Consider the following 16,096-nt stretch of genomic DNA (forward strand, 5'->3'; position numbering starts at 1 on the left):
AGAGAGCAAAACAAAGATGGGGGCTCTCACATGGGGAAAAGGTAAACTTGAAATAAATATGAACAAACTTTTTAAAAATGTATTTTTTTTTTTTTAAAAGTTTCTTAAAAATTGTAATTTATCATAATGGAGAAATTTGACAGTCCACAAAATTGTTTTTAACAGCCAGAACATTTGTTTCACAATCAATATGCTGTTAAAACCCCAATTACATCTAATCCAACAAGGCCTAACTTTTAACTGGGTATTAAACAGCGATATTACAGCAGAAAAGCCCAAGTTTTTGCCAGTTTCATTGATTACAGTGATTGCTGGCTATGTTTTTTTTTGGGGGGGGGCACAGCGCAGCCGGTGTCGGAGCAGTGAATGACTGACCGCAAATTCAGGATTTCCGCATTAGGATGCGCAAGCACTGCATCCTGAAGTTGCAGTCAGTTTCAAAGGGGTAATAAAACTGTCAGTTTGCCGTTATTACCCACCAAAAATTTTAGCCCATTATGTCTCATTTTCAATTCCCCTACTAAAGGAAAATGTACTTCATATCTACCTTGTTAATTCCCTTTGTTATTTTAAACACCTCGATCACATCATGTCTTATCCTTCTTATCTCGAGTACTATAACCCAAGTTGACCACTCATGCATCAAAACGCAGTGCCTTCATCATCCTGGTGAATTGTCGTTGAACTTTCTCCAAGGCCAAAATATCCTTTCCAAGATGGGCCACCAAATAATGTCTGACCAACAGTCCGTACAATTGCAGTAGTACTTCCTTCCATTCATATATCCTGTATTGAAGCCCAACCACTCTTTAGCTTTTAATGATTTATATACCTAGGCTCCTAAATCTCTTTCTTCATCTGAGCCCACCTGTTTGTTTCCCCATTTAGATGATACTTCCACTTGGCATTGTTAGGCTCAATGTGTACTAGTTCACACTGAAACTGCATCTGCCACTGTTTTATCCACTTGTTTAATTGAAGCATTTTTGCAATTTTTTTCCTCTGCTTCACAATACCTCCTACCCCAATATTATCTATATACTTGATGTACTCCCCTCTTTCCCAAATCCAGGTTATTTATTTATATATATTTTTTTACTGCACATCAGATGTCTTTCATATTCAAAATTTTGGCCTTCAACCAGTTTCCTATCCATGCCACAATTTTAGCAATCCAGTGTACTGAATCACCTCAAATGCCCTCTGAAAATCCATGTGTACAATATCCATCAATGCCCCTCAGCAATTCCATCAAAAACACTTTGGTTAATTAGACATGACCTCCCCTTCATTCACCTTTCCTGTACCACTGGCGTTGTATCTTCTTCCACTGTGAAGATGAAGCAAAGTATTCCTGTAATACTTACACCCTGCCCTTATTCTCTATCATCATACATAAACCTTTTAATGGACCTACCTCCTCTTTTACCACTCCTTTATGTACTTACTAACCAACCTTTGCTAATTCCCATGATACCATCTGCTGATTTTTATCCTTTTTTTGTTGCATTCTTTATTATGCTGATCTTTTGTTGCTTTGTACAATCTTCCCAGTCCTCATTCTTGCACTGTCCCTTTTGCTTATATAAGCCTGCTCCTTTTTGTTTATTACTGGTCCAAGCCATCCTTATAGACCAAGATTGTATCACTCCAGAAATATCCTTTGCCTTTCAACAGTACATTTATTTTACAATCCACCTTCCTGAATGGTTTGCCAATTAATAATTTCTCCCGCCTATTCCAATCAATGTCTTCCTTTTCCCTTGAAAGTTCTCACTTTAAATCCAAAACCAAAGTCTGTGACCCGCCTTTCTCCGATACATCCAAATCCAATACACCCTGCTGCACCCGAGGTTCCTCAGGCACTGCTCCTCCACTATTCACAGGAAGTGAACATGCCCACTCTGCTGGGTATGGTTCCTGCTAAGAATGTGATCCCGAGTTGCCCTCTCCACGGGCCATTACACCATGCTCCCTGACAAAAAAAACCATGTAGTTTGTACTTCTATCAGTGCTGTCGTAATACTTTGTGATTTTCCTACTTAAAAATCTCACGAACACCTGGCACTTTTCAGTTTTTGGTTTGACTGTGGAATGCTGCACAAGTTCTTCATTCACACCTTTAAGCAAAACTCAGCTTTTTTCCTCACTTTTTGCTACTGTTCATGAATCAGTTTTTGGACAGTTGTAAATGGACAGAATAGCACTAAATATAGATTTAGAGTTTGTTTGGACTTTGTCAACATCCCAACATTTTCTGCTCAGAGCTGTTTTGTCCCTCAAGTTGAGGAAGTCAAGAATTTAGTCTGCATATTAATTTCATCATTCCATTTTGCATAGCAGCACCGGAGGTAAATAAAAGCGTCAGCGAGGCTCGAGAGGCCCCATAGCGGACCCGATTGGAGCGAGGCAGCACCGGAGGTAAAAAGAAGCGGCAGCGAGGCTCGAGAGGCGTACCAGTCTCCGAGCTCAGAGGGAGGGAAGTAAAAAGTAATCAAAGTGTGACGTCACCAGGAAGCAGGTAAGTGATTGGTTGGTGAGTATTTCTCTCTTTATAAACTTCAACTCTGTGGTTTATAGTTTAAGGTCTCTGTGGTGTAGCGGGGACTGTTGGTAAACCAGGCCCCTTAAGTGTATCATTTAACTGTAGTGTAATTGGTGGGATTGATTTGATTTAATTTAATTTAATTTCAATTAATTAAAGGGTAAGTCATGGCAGGAGAGTTCGTCCTCGTGGCATGCTCCTCCTGCGCTATGTGGGAACTCGGGGACACTTCTTGTGTCCCTGACAACCATGTGTGCGGGAAGCGTATCCAGCTGCAGCTACTGGCAGACCGCACTGCGGCGCTGGAGCTGCGATTGGATTCATACTGGACCATTCGCAATGCTGAGGAATTCATGAATAACACATTTGAGCAGTTGGTCACACCGCAGGCAAAGGTTGGACAGGCAGAAAGGGAAGGGGTGACCAACAGACATAGTAGGCGGCGCAGGCAGGTAGTGCAGGGGTCCCCTGTGGACATCCCCCTCAAACAGATATACCGCTTTCGATACTGAGGGGGGGGGGGGTGGCTTATCAGAGGAAGGCAGTAGCAGCCAACTTCCTGGCACCAGGGGTGGCTCTGCTGCACAGGACGGGAGGAAAAAGAGCACGAGAGCTTTCGTAATAGGGGATTCTATTGTAAGGGGAATAGATAGGCGTTTCTGCGGCCGTCAAACGAGACTCCAGGATGGTGTGTTGCCTTCCTGGTGCAAGGGTCAAGGATGTCTCAGAGCGGCTGCAGAACATTTTGGAAGGGGAGGGTGAACAGCCAGTTGTCGTGGTGCATAAAGGCACTAACGATATAGGTAAAAAACGGGATGAGGTCCTAAAAGCTGAATATAGGGAGTTAGGAGGTAAATTAAAAAATAGGACCTCAAAGGTAGTAATCTCAGGATTGCTACCAGTGCCACGTGCCAGTCAGAGTAGAAATAGAAGGATATTTCAGCTGAATACGTGGCTAGAGGAATGGTGCAGGGGGGAGGGATTCAAATTCCTGGGATCTGGGGGAGGTGGAACCAGTTCAAACCGGACGGTTTGCACCTGGGCAGGGCTGGGACCGATGTCCTAGAGGGAGTGTTTGCTAGTGCTATGGGGGAGGGTTTAAACTAAAATGGCAGGGGGTTGGGAACCTGAACAGGGGGACAGAGGAAAGGGAAACAAGGATAAAAGCAAAAGATAGGAAGGAGAAAAACAAAAGTGGCAGTCAGAGAAATTAACGGTTTAAAATCAAACATGGCCACAGTAAATAATAATTCTAATAGGTCTAAGAGCGTTAAAAAAAACAAGCCTGAAGACTTTGTCTCTTAATGCAAGGAGCATTCGGAGTAAGGTGGATGAATTAGCTGCACAAATAGAGGTAAACGAATATGATTTGATTGGGATTACGGAAACATGGCTCCAGGGTGGCCAAAGCTGGGAACTCAACATCCAGGGGTATTCAATATTCAGGAAAGATAGGCAAAAAGGAAAGGGAGGTGCGGTAGCATTGCTGGTTAAAGAAGGGATAAACACAATTGTAAGGAAGGATATTAGCTCTGATGTGGAATCTGTATGGGTAGAACTGAGAAATACCAAGGGGCAGAAAACGTTAGCGGGAGTGGTATATAGACCTCCCAACAGTAATGCGGAGGTTGGGGATGGCATTAAAAGGGAAATTAAAGAAGCGTGCAATAAGGGCACAGCAGTCATCATGGGTGACTTTAATCTACATATAGATTGGGCTAACCAAATTAGTAACAATACTGTGGAGGAGGAATTCCTGGAGTGTTTACGGGATGGTTTCCTGGACCAATATGTCGAGGAACCAACCAGAGATCAAGCAATCTTAGACTGGGTATTATGTAATGAGAAAGAATTAATTAGCAACCTTGTTGTACGAGGCGCCTTGGGTCAGAGCGATCATAATATGATAGAATTCTTCAGTAAGATGGAGAATGAAGCAGTTGACTCAGAGACAAGGGTCCTGAATTTAAATAAAGGAAACTATGATGGTCTGAGGCGCGAGTTGGGTAGGATTGATTGGGGAATGTCACTCAAAGGGTTGGCAATGGCAAGCATTCAAAGACTGCATGGATGAACTACAAAAATTGTTCATCCCAGTTTGGCATAAAAATAAAACAAAAAAGGTGACTCAACCGTGGCTAACAAGGGAAATTAGGGATAGCATAAGATCCAAGGAGAGAACATATAAATTGGCCAGAAAAAGCAGTAAACCTGAGGATTGGGAGCAGTTTAGGATTCAACAAAGGAGGACAAAGGGATTAATTAAGAAGGGGAAAATAGAATATGAGAGTAAGCTTTCAGGGAACATAAAAACTGATTGTAAAAGCTTTTATAGATATGTGAAGAGAAAAAGATTGGTGAAGTCAAACGTAGGTCCCTTGCAGTCAGAATCAGGGGAATTTATAATGGGTAACAAAGAAATGGCAGACCAATTAAATATGTATTTTGGTTCTGTCTTCACAAAGGAGGACACAAATAACCTCCCAGAGATGTCGGGGAACATAGGGTCTGATGAAGGGGAGGAACTGAAAGAAATCAGTATTTGTGAGGAAATGGTGTTAAGGAAATTGATGGGACTGAAGGCCGATAAATCCCCAGGGATGATAATCTACATCCTAGGGTATTTAAGGAAGTGGCCCTAGAAACAGTAGATGCATTGCTGATCATCTTCCAACATTCGATGGAATCTGGAACAGTACCCATGGATTGGAGGGTAGCTAATGTTACCCCACTATTCAAAAAAGGTGGTAGGGAGAAAATGGGGAATTACAGACCGGTAAGCCTGACATCGGTAGTGGGGAAAATGCTAGAGTCCATTATAAGGGATGTAATAGCTGAGCACTTGGAAAACAGTGACAGGATCGGACAAAGTCAACATGGATTTACAAAAGGTAAATCGTGCTTGACTAATTGCTGGAATTTTTTGAGGATGTATCTGGTAAAATAGATAAGGGAGAACCAGTGGATGTTGTATATTTGGACTTTCAGAAGGCTTTCGATAAGGTCCCACATAAGAGGTTAGCGTGTAAAGTTAAGGCACATGGGATTGGGGGCAAGGTATTGACTTGGATAGAAAACTGGTTGGCAGACAGAAAGCCAAGAGTTGGAATAAACGGGTCTTTTTCCGAGTGGCAGGCAGTGACTAGTGGGGTACCGCAGGGATCGGTCTTTGGACCCCAGCTATTCACTATATATATTAATGATGATCTAGACGAGGGAGCTAGATGTAATATCTCCAAATTTGCAGACGACACAAAGCTGTGTGGGCGTGTGTGCTATGAGGAGGATGCCGAGAAACTCCAGGGTGATTTGGACGGGTTGGGTGATTGGGCAGAAGCATGGCAGATGCAATATAACGTGGATAAATGTGAGGTCATCCACTTTGGTGGCAAAAACAGGAAGACAGATAATCTGAATGGTAATAGATTGGGAGAAAGGGAAGTGCAACGAGACCTGGGTGTCCTTGTGCACCACTCGCTGAAGGTAAGCATGCAGGTGCAGCAGGCGGTTAAGGTGGCAAATGGTGTGTTGGCCTTCGTAGCGAGAGGGTTTGAGTACAGGAACAAGGATGTCTTGCTGCAGTTGTACAGGGCCTTGGTGAGACCACACCTTGAGTATTGTGTGCAGTTTTGGTCGCCTTATCTGAGGAAGGATGTTCTTGCCATTGAAGGAGTTCAGTGACGATTCACCAGGCTGATACCTGGGATGGCAGGAATGACGTATGAGGAGAGATTGGGTCGATTGGGCTTGTACTCGCTGGAGTTTAGAAGAATGAGAGGGGATCTCATTGAAACTTATAAAATTCTGACAGGACTGGACAGACTAGATGCAGGAAGGATGTTCCCGATGGTCGGGGAGTCCAGAACCAGGGGTCACAGTCTAAGGATAAAGGGTGTGCCATTTAGGACAGAGATGAGGAGGAATTTCTTCACCCAGAGAGTGGTGAACCTGTGGAATTCTCTACCACAGAAGGCAGTAGAGGCCAATTCATTAAATATATTCAAGGAGGAGTTGGATATATTTCTTAAGGCTAAAGGGATCAAGAGGTATGGGGAGAAAGCTGAATTTGGATGATCAGCCATGATCACATTGAATGGCAGAGCAGGCTCGAGGGGCCGAATGGCCTACTCCTGCTCCTATCTTCTATGTTTCTATGTTAATTCAAATCACGGTCACCGTAACATACATTGTATAAAAAAACTTACTATATGGTCGCCTAAAAACCAGTGGAATTTATTATAAAATCTGATCTTGCTGGTAATTTTCCACTATTCTCACATGGCTTTCTAATCATTGCTTGCTGAAATTGGACAAAAAGCATATTTCATTCATTACCTCTGCTTCTAGCTGATGGACTTTTGTTTCAAGCTCTTTTATTTTTTCATCTTTCTTCTGATTTTCAGCCTGAGCCTCCTGTCGAGCTGTAAATTCTTCATCAAACTGAAACAAATACATCAATGAAGCCTTCCAGATATGCTCAGTTTAATCAATATATACATAAGTACACATAGTAATCACTTATTAAAGGAGACAGTTTCCCTTATTTTACTTTATCCACCCTAAGCAACACTTGTAGCAGTCGCTTATTATCCTTATTTCTATTCAACTGTCAGTTTTGTCATGCAAAATTCCCCAACAAATAACTCTCTCCATTAGCAACTGGATGTTTGTGGAACATAATTCTTGACTAGAAGGAAGTAGGATCAAAATATATTGTGATGCAGAAATAAGTATGCTAAGCATCTGACACTACTACTACAACAAAGGTTTGAAAACATCAACTTCACTTTCAGTGAAGGTCAGCCAACAAGGCTTTGAACAGAGATATTATCATTTTGGCTTTGCAAATAATGTAACCATTTATAGTCACAAGGACATTTTGTACACTCTACAAAGCTAACAAATCAGCTAATTAAATTGTACAGCGAACATGGTAAGCGTTTCCACTTAACAGTGCACCAAATAATGTGATCAGACATGAGAATTTACAAAGCTAAAATGGGGCTCCAACAGCAATTTAAAAATTGTACACAAATAAAAATTAGGAGAAACTTAAAAGCACAGCTCCACAGTTTCCTTTTATCCTTCTTCCACGTCACAATATTGTCCCAAACTAGAATATTGAGACATAAGACTCTTCAACTGAATAGGGACAAAAAGTTTATTTAAAGACAGAGTGCAACTACTCGAGGAACTATACCAGTTATGCTCACTGTATTGAAATCATGATTCGTCACACTATTGTCCACTCTGGCTCATTCTTCACCAGGACATCAAAACTGTGGAAACTTTTTACCTCCTCAATTCTACAATCAACATGCTTTTAAAACTAAAAACTGGTGCCACTCAATCACTACTCGAAAGAGTAACATAGTAATGATGAATTTATGCAAAACATTGGTAAAAGTTTGGCCCTGAATTTCCGATCGGAGGCTTCATGCATGCGGATGCCTCCTATCGGGAAAAATCTACGCACTTACCTGCTGGCTCCGTAGGTCCAGATACTTCCGATCCTGGGCCTCTCCGGGTCTGTGCACGCAGAGGCCCAGGTATCCCAGGGGCGCATGCAGTTTGCAAGCGTCCCTGGGATAACGTGGATCACGGGGAACCAAAGAAGGGAATCCCCCTTCACGCTTTTGACAGGTCTCTACGTACAGATCTGTCAAAAGTATGAATGGGGATCACTTAAAGTTAAACATTAAATACATTTTCTAAAAAGATCCCAATCCTCAGGCTGATTGCTTTTTCTGGCAACTTTATAAGCTTCCTCCTTTGACTTACTACTAGCTTTAAGTTCTTTTGTTAGCCATGGTTGGATCACTTTTCCTTTTTTTTAACATTTATTTACATTCAATTAAATATTTTAAACAAAAATGTAATTTTTTGAAAAAATAATTCAAGTTTTTTACCTTTTTCAAAAGTAGTTTTAAATTATAAATGAGTGAAAAACATTTTTTTTTAAACTCTTATGCTGGTACCAGGCATAAGATTTTAAGATTTTCAGCAGGCAGAGGTCGTGCAGTAAACCGAACTCTCTGCCCGCGGGGGCCTTTCTCCCGGGCAGGCGAATGATCCGTCAAGAGATTTCTTGACAGATCGGAAGTGCCGGGTTTTAGTGTATGTGCTTCGCATGCCTGAAACCGGCACTTGCGAGGCCCCTACGAGTGCATACACACCTCGTACATACCCATGGGGGTCGGAATATCCAGCCCACTGTGTCAGTTCTGGGTGCCTCATTACCTAAAGGATGTTGGCAGGGATAGGAAACAAGAGTTATAAGAAGAAACTTGAGCTACTGGAACTATTTCCACTGGAACAGAGAATGTTAAGAGGAGATTTAACAGAGGTTTTTAAATTTATGAATGGTTTTCATAGTGCGAATGGGGAAATAGAACTTCCTCTGGTTGGGGAGTCAGTGATGAGGGGTCATCAATTTCAAATCATCACTAAAGAGAATGAGGAGAGGAATTAGGTGACATTTCTTTACACAGAGGCTTATTGGAGCATGAAATGCTTTCCCACAGGGAGTGGTTAAGGCAGAGATAATTGCACCGTTTAAGGGAAAGTTGGATAAATGTTTGAAGCAGAGAAAGGTATGGGGAGAGAAAGGCAGTGGGATTAATTTTTCATTACTTTAGCAAAGAGTTGGCATTGACAGAATAGATCTAAAGGCCTCCTATAGTGCAAGGCCTCCTATAGTGCTAAGTTTCTGTGCTTCTATTTCTTGATTTATTATGTATATTTCCTACCCTTCAACTTTGGTGGTGGCCTGGCCTCTCAATAATAAATTTAAAAATCCTACTAAAAAACTTGAGAGTTCTAATTAAACTCATCATTCACGTTATTTGCAGAATTGTGTTTCGCCATGCTTGGATTCAGTCTTGCAACCAAGATTGCTCCTAAGTACCTTAACTACCAGGCAACATTCAATTAGTATTTTTCTACAATAAATAGATATAAAACATATATCTGAAGGTGGTTATGGCAATAGAGCAGGGAATACAATTAAATGGATAGCTCTTTCAGGATGTTAACGCAGGTTCGATGGGCCAAATGGCTTCCTCCTGTGCTGATAAATCCTATGATTCTAAAATACTTTGGGAAAACAGTACAACTGAGTGGAAAGCCATTACACCTACAATTTAACAATACAATAGAAAATACAAAGGAGTATCAAGTTAAATGATGTTAAGTAGTTTCACAAAAGTGAGATATAGACAGGTTGACTGAGTGGCCAAGAACATGGCAAATGGAATATAACTTGGGGAAGTGTGAAGTTATGCACTTTGGTAGGAAAAACAAAAAATTAAAATATTTTTTGAATGGTGAGAGACTGGGATATGTTTGCACACAGAGGGAACGGGGTGTCCTTGTACATGAATCACAGAAAGTTAACATGCAGGTACAGCAAGCAATTAGGAAAGCAAATGGTATATTAGCTTTTGTTACAAAGGGATTAGAGTATAAGAGTAAAGAAGTCTTACTACAATTATACAGGGCATTGGTGAGGCCACACCTGGAGTACCGTACACAGTTCTGGTCTCCTTACCCAAGACAGACTTGCCTTAGAGGGATTGCAGCGAAGGTTCACTAGACCGATTCCTGGGATGAGGGGATTGCCCTATGAGGAGAGATTGAGTAGACTAAGCCTATATTCCCTAGAATTTAGAGAGGTGATCTCATTGAAACATAGAAAATTCTTAAGGGGCCTGGCAGGGTTAATGCTGAGAAAATATTTCCCATGGCTGAGGGTTCTAGAACACAGGTCACAGTCACATAATAAGAAGTAGGCCATTTAGGACTGAGATGATGAGAAATTTCTTCACCCAAAGAATTCAGAATCTTTGGAATTCTCTACCCCAGAGAGCTGTGGATGTTCAGTCGTGAGTATAATCAAGATAGAGGTAGATACATTTTTGGGAATTAAGGGATATGGAGATAGTGCGGGAAGGTGGAGTTAAGGTAGATGATCTGCCATGATCTTGTTGAATGGCGGAGCAGGCTTGGAGGGCCAAGTGGCCTACTCCTGCTCCTATTTCTTATGTTCTTATCCTAGTATCTTTCTATAGTCCAGAGGCTATTCATCTCAACTTGAAGACATCCTGGTTTGTGTTCAGTGACACTCAGGTCGAGAGATGTGCAATGCTGCTGTATGTCACATGGTATAGATATCGGCCAGAGTATAGAAACATAGAAGATAGGAGCAGGCCATTCGGTCCCTCGAGCCGGCTCCGCCATTCAATGAGATCATGGCTGATCATCCAAACTCCGTACCCTGTCCCTGCCTTCTCCCCATATCCCTTGATCCCTTTAGCCTTCTTGAATATATTTAATGAATTGGCCTCAACTGCCTTCTGTGGTAGCGAATTCCACAGGTTCACCACACTCGGTGAAGAAATTCCTCCTCACCTCTGTCCTAAATGGCTTACCCCTTATCTTTAGACTGTGACCCCTAGTTCTGGACTCCCCCGCCATCGGGAACATCCTTCCTGCATCTAGTCTGTCTAGTCCTGTTAGAATTTTATAAGTTTCAATGAGATCTCCTCTCATTCTTCTAAACTCCAGCGAGTATAAGCCCAATCGACCCAATCTCTCCTCATACGTCATTCCTGCCATCCCAGGCATCAGTCTGGTGAATCTTCGCTGCACTCCCTCCATGGCAAGAACATCCTTCCTCAGATAAGGCGACCAAAACTGCACACAATACTCAAGGTGTGGTCTCACCAAGGCCCTGTACAACTGCAGCAAGACATCCTTGTTCCTGTACTCAAACCCTCTCGCTATGAAGGCCAACACACCATTTGCCTTCTTAATCGCCTGCTGCACCTGCATGCTTACCTTCAGCGACTGGTGCACAAGGACACCCAGGTCTCGTTGCACTTCCCCTTTTCCCAATCTATTGCTGTTCAGATAATAATCCGCCTTCCTGTTTTTGCCACCAAAGTGCATAACCTCGCATTTATCCACATTATACTGCATCTGCCCAATCACCCAACCTGTCCAAATCATACTGGAGTTTCTCTGCATCCTCCTCACAGCACACACGCCCACCCAGCTTTGTGTCGTCTGCAAACTTGGAGATATTACATCTAGTTCCCTCGTCTAGATCATTAATATATATTGTGAATAGTTGGGGTCCTAGGACCAATCCCTGCGGTACCCGACTAGTCACTGCCTGCCACTCGGAAAAGGACTTGTTTATTCCAACTCTGCTTCCTGTCTGTCAACCAGTTCTCTATCCAAGTGTCAGTACCTTGCCCCCAATCCCATGTGCCTTAACTTTACACGCTAATCTCTTATGCGGGACCTTATCGAAAACCTCCCGAAAGTCCAAATACACCACATCCACTGGTTTGCCCTTATCTATTCTACCAGTTCCATCCTCAAAACATTCTAGTAGATTAGTCAAGCACGATTTACCTTTTGTAAATCCATGTTGACTTTGTCCGATCCTGTCACTGTTTTCCAAGTGCTCTGCTATTACATCTTTTATAATGGACTCTAGCATTTTCCCCACTACAGATGTCAGGCTTACCAGTCTATAATTCCCCGTTTTCTCTTCACATATCGTGAAGTTGAAAGAATCCCCCCCCCCCCGCCTCATCACCTCTTCCTCCCTCATGCCACCCCGCACCTCCCCATATAATGCACTGTTTCTTCAATGACCATGTTTGTAAATTTTAGTTCAAATTGTTTTTTGTGGACTTACCTTTTTGGAAAATTCCAATGCCGTCTGTTTGCTTTCTTCTACTTTCGCTTTGTCAACACATTGATCTGTCAAGATATACCAATTGATTATGTGCTCCTAGTTTCATTGCGGCTCACAATAAGAAACTATATTGAAGCTGAACTCCACTACAATAGACAATATTCCTTTTGACAGGTAATATTTGTGCTAAATCAAAGTTATTTATAAACCTTCAGAACACACCATCTGACAAATACAACAATCCGCATTTCTGCATTCAAGTGGCATTATATTATCAGAGCTTTTAAAAAAAACTTATCATGGTATGACAAAACTCAACATGAAAAGAGAACACAGTACAGGAAACTGTGTGTTATCCGGAGGCGAACTGTCCGGCAAGCTCGAGCCACCGGCAAAAATCAGGAGCCGTTTTTTATTCTTTTCGTTTCTTTTCTTTGCTTTTTTTGAACAGTCAAGCTCTGCAACGTCTGTAGCTAAGCAACAGCTTCAGAGACACTTGCCGACTGTTTAGAGGCTGTGCAGGTTTTGTTCATCTCCGTATGTCTCAACATTAGCTCTGGAGTGTACGGCAGTTTTGAGGGAACGGCAGCAGCTCGGTCCCGGATAGCACAAAGTTTCCTGTATTATGGAATAAAAGAATGAAATTTTGTCCTGAAAATTTGCAGTCTCCAATGTCTTTACTGTGGTATTAACTGTCATTGAGCTGTGTAAATAACTTGCAGGAATTCTACCTGCTATTGATGGGCATATCTACACAAAAGGGAAAAGATGGAGGCCTAAAAATTCCCTACCTTAGCGCCACTTGTTTGCGCCACTATCCTGGCGAAAAATGGCAGCTGCCACTCTAACGCCCATCTCTGGAGCGGAACTCAGCAGCCGCCATTTTGGTGAAGGCCGGCAGCGCTGGTCCTGGAAATGCAAATGGGATGAGAGTGACGTCAGTCGGCGTGCAACGCTGACTTAACGTCATGCTCTGCAAACTTCGACCTTAGCACGGAGTTCAGCGCTGGGTCCCAAGTTTGCGGTCAGCATTTCTTAAAGGGACACACATCTTTCAGGCAAGTTTGCATTAAGCTTTTGGACTGGATTTTTTTTTATTGAAGTAGTGGCTTAGTGCAATACATGCTAAAAGTTTTTGAAGTGTGCAGGGAGTGCTGCTGGACACTTGCAGGGCCTCAGATGGTAAAAGGCAGCCTCTGAGAAGATAGAAAATGCTGGAACTACTCAATAGGTCAGGCAGCATCCGTGGAGAGAGAAAGAGAAAGAGAGTTCATGTCTCAGGTCGAGATGCTGCCTGACCTGCTGAGTATTTCCAGTATTTTATGCTTTTATTTCAGATTTACAGCATCCGCTCACAGAGGGAAGAGGAAGACGCAGGAGGAAGGATGCAGGCCAAACAGCCCCTTTCTGGCCGAGATATCTGGGGTGCAATGATCTGCCTGCAGTACCAGTGACCACAACCCCAATTCCCCTTTCAACATTTGTCCCACACCTTAACTTCTCTGTTACTGACCATCACAGCATCCTCTTGGCCACAATGCTGAAATAAAAGCCACCACAAAGCAAACTTTCCAATCCAACTTTATACATCTATCCATCCAATATGACATCAAGAAATCAACTCATCACCCTTATGCATTCCCTTAGTGACTGTCTTGTGTGTGCCTTTACCTATCCTACTGATGTCACGCAGAGCTACCCCAGTGGCTGCAGCATGGCTGGTGGAAGGCTGCTGACTTTCAGTGGCGGACAATGCAAATAGCCTTACTGGTTGACCTTGAGTAGCTACTGGCTGGGAAGTGTCAAATCCGAGTGATGGTGTTGTTTCTTCTTCTTCACTCTCCTTTCCCTCTTCTTGGTCAACCACTGACTGGGCAGACTGCATTTCTTGGGTGTGTGAAATGAGGAAAGCATAAGGGTAGAGTTGTAGTGAGGGGAGGGCAGGAAAGCAAGAAGTGCATGCGAGAAGGATAACGTATGAGGGTACCAGCATCTTGCATCCTTTCAGCTCTGCTGCTGGCCAAGGGCTCAGCCATGCTCCTGCCAAAAATGGCCAGCACACTCAGGCGAGGGGGTGAGGTGAAGCTAGGAATGGGAAGTCTGCCTCATGTTTGGTACAGATTGTTGGTAGGTGAGCGATTGGGGGGGGGGGGGGGGGGGGGGAAAGAGGCAGAGTCATGCATTGAGCAGTGTGTGAGGCTGGTGGTGCAGTTGGTAGGAGATGGCTTTTGAAGATGCATTCACTGACCATGACCAGTGGTCTCAGGTCATGAAGCTTACTTGGGCACAGGGGCCAGGTCGTGGGGGCGACACTGCTGGCAGTGACGGCCTTGGTGATCTGTTTCCACATCCTTCTTTCTGGAGGGCCTCCTGGCCCCTGTGAGTAGAGGACCTCTCTTGCACTGCTGACTCCCTGCACAAAGCTGGAGTGCTGCGTGCAAGACCATGGGTGCTCTTTGCTGAGACATTGGTTTTAGTGCTGAAGCACTTTTCTCAATTTTTTAAGGTGCGGAAGGCAATTCAGCTTTAAGAGCTGAAGACTTCCATTTGCGAATTCTTTTTAATGTTAATTTTTTTTCCAGAAGGCAGTTGGGCTGTAAGGGCTAAAAACTGCCTATTTTTACATGATTTTTAAAAAAAAATTCACTTCAGAAGGCAGTTCCCCTTTAAGAGACTGAACTGCTTTCTGAAATGACAACCTTGCTTTAACAGAAGGCTGTTGTTGCTGTAATGACGCTACAGCCACGCAACACTGGGGCCTCCTGGCGGAACGAACGCCACCAGAACGGCATTGCACGTTAAGTTTAGTGCTGGGCTAATGTTAATTAGGCACCATAGCCAATTTACCGGTCCTGCCAGCCCCACCATTTCAGCAGCCGTTAACACACAGCCCACGGTGGCACTGGCAGGTTTTTAGCAGTATCAAATTTTTAGCCGGGAATCTTAAGCTATGTTATGTAGTGCACAAAAAAAGGCAACTCATCATCCAAATTTTGAGAATTTCACATTTGGCTAAGCAATTTGCAAGCTTGTAGCTTAACAAAATTGAACTTAGTTAATGCAAGCATCTTTCAACCAATTTCATAATCTGTTCAGAACTTCTGCATTAACCCTTCTTTTGCTCCATGCAGATTCAAATACAGTATTTTTGAAAGCTTTTCAGGTTCTTAACATTCTGCACTTCCCTGCATTATTTGAATGCTAGTTGGATTAAACCAGCACTCGCTCAATATGGTATTTGGATGCATGTGACAGACAGCAGTTAAGCAAGAAAGATTACAAGTTCCAACCTATTTGGTGTTAGATCCGTGATTCTGAGGGTATGCTGTTATTAAATAACCACACGGATGCTGTAACTGAACAATAAACAGGTATTTACTGGAGGAGGGTAGTCTCAAGACTGGGGGTACAGAGGCATGCGCAAAGCTTATATACAGGTGTGGTCACTGCCGGTACTACAGTATACAGGGGCTGTAAAAGTAGTTCTGTCTTAAAGGCACATACACTACATTTGGATTGGATTTTTAGCGAACAATTATGCACAACTGCCCAACTGAGTAAAGAATATAAAGTTGCTTCATATATGGTTTTGTTATTGCACAAACAGCAGCAGTCATCTGCTCGTGGGGATCAGATTAGTCCAAATATATGCGGCATTGCTCTACCATGGCCATATTAAATTAAGTATTTTTCTGTTGATTAAAATGTTTACTTAGTTAACAGATGCACTTTATTAACAAGTATATCATACTATTTTATAATAGTGTTTGGAACTTCCAGGAAATCACTGCAGAGATACAATGCAATAGAAAACCTGAGTACATTGAAATCTTCAAAAGAAT

The 16,096-nt window shown here is 42.7% G+C and overlaps 1 protein-coding gene across 5 annotated transcripts in view; it reads right to left on the reverse strand.

Moving 5' to 3' along the window:
• diaph2 (diaphanous-related formin 2) overlaps positions 1-16,096 on the reverse strand; it is a 940,841-nt gene that overhangs the window by 583,406 nt on the left and 341,339 nt on the right. For all 5 annotated transcript variants that reach the window (XM_085996016.1, XM_085996000.1, XM_085995993.1 and 2 more), the window contains 2 exons: positions 12,255-12,319; positions 6,881-6,985 (listed from right to left, as the gene is read on the reverse strand). In XM_085996016.1, coding sequence (XP_085852142.1) covers positions 6,881-6,985; positions 12,255-12,319 — 170 coding nt within the window. The remainder of the gene's footprint in view (positions 1-6,880; positions 6,986-12,254; positions 12,320-16,096) is intronic.

This window comes from Somniosus microcephalus, chromosome 1 (assembly GCF_052327205.1).
Source record: "Somniosus microcephalus isolate GS21.2 chromosome 1, FLI_Smic_1.0, whole genome shotgun sequence".
In the NCBI taxonomy this organism is placed as follows: Eukaryota; Metazoa; Chordata; class Chondrichthyes; order Squaliformes; family Somniosidae; genus Somniosus; species Somniosus microcephalus.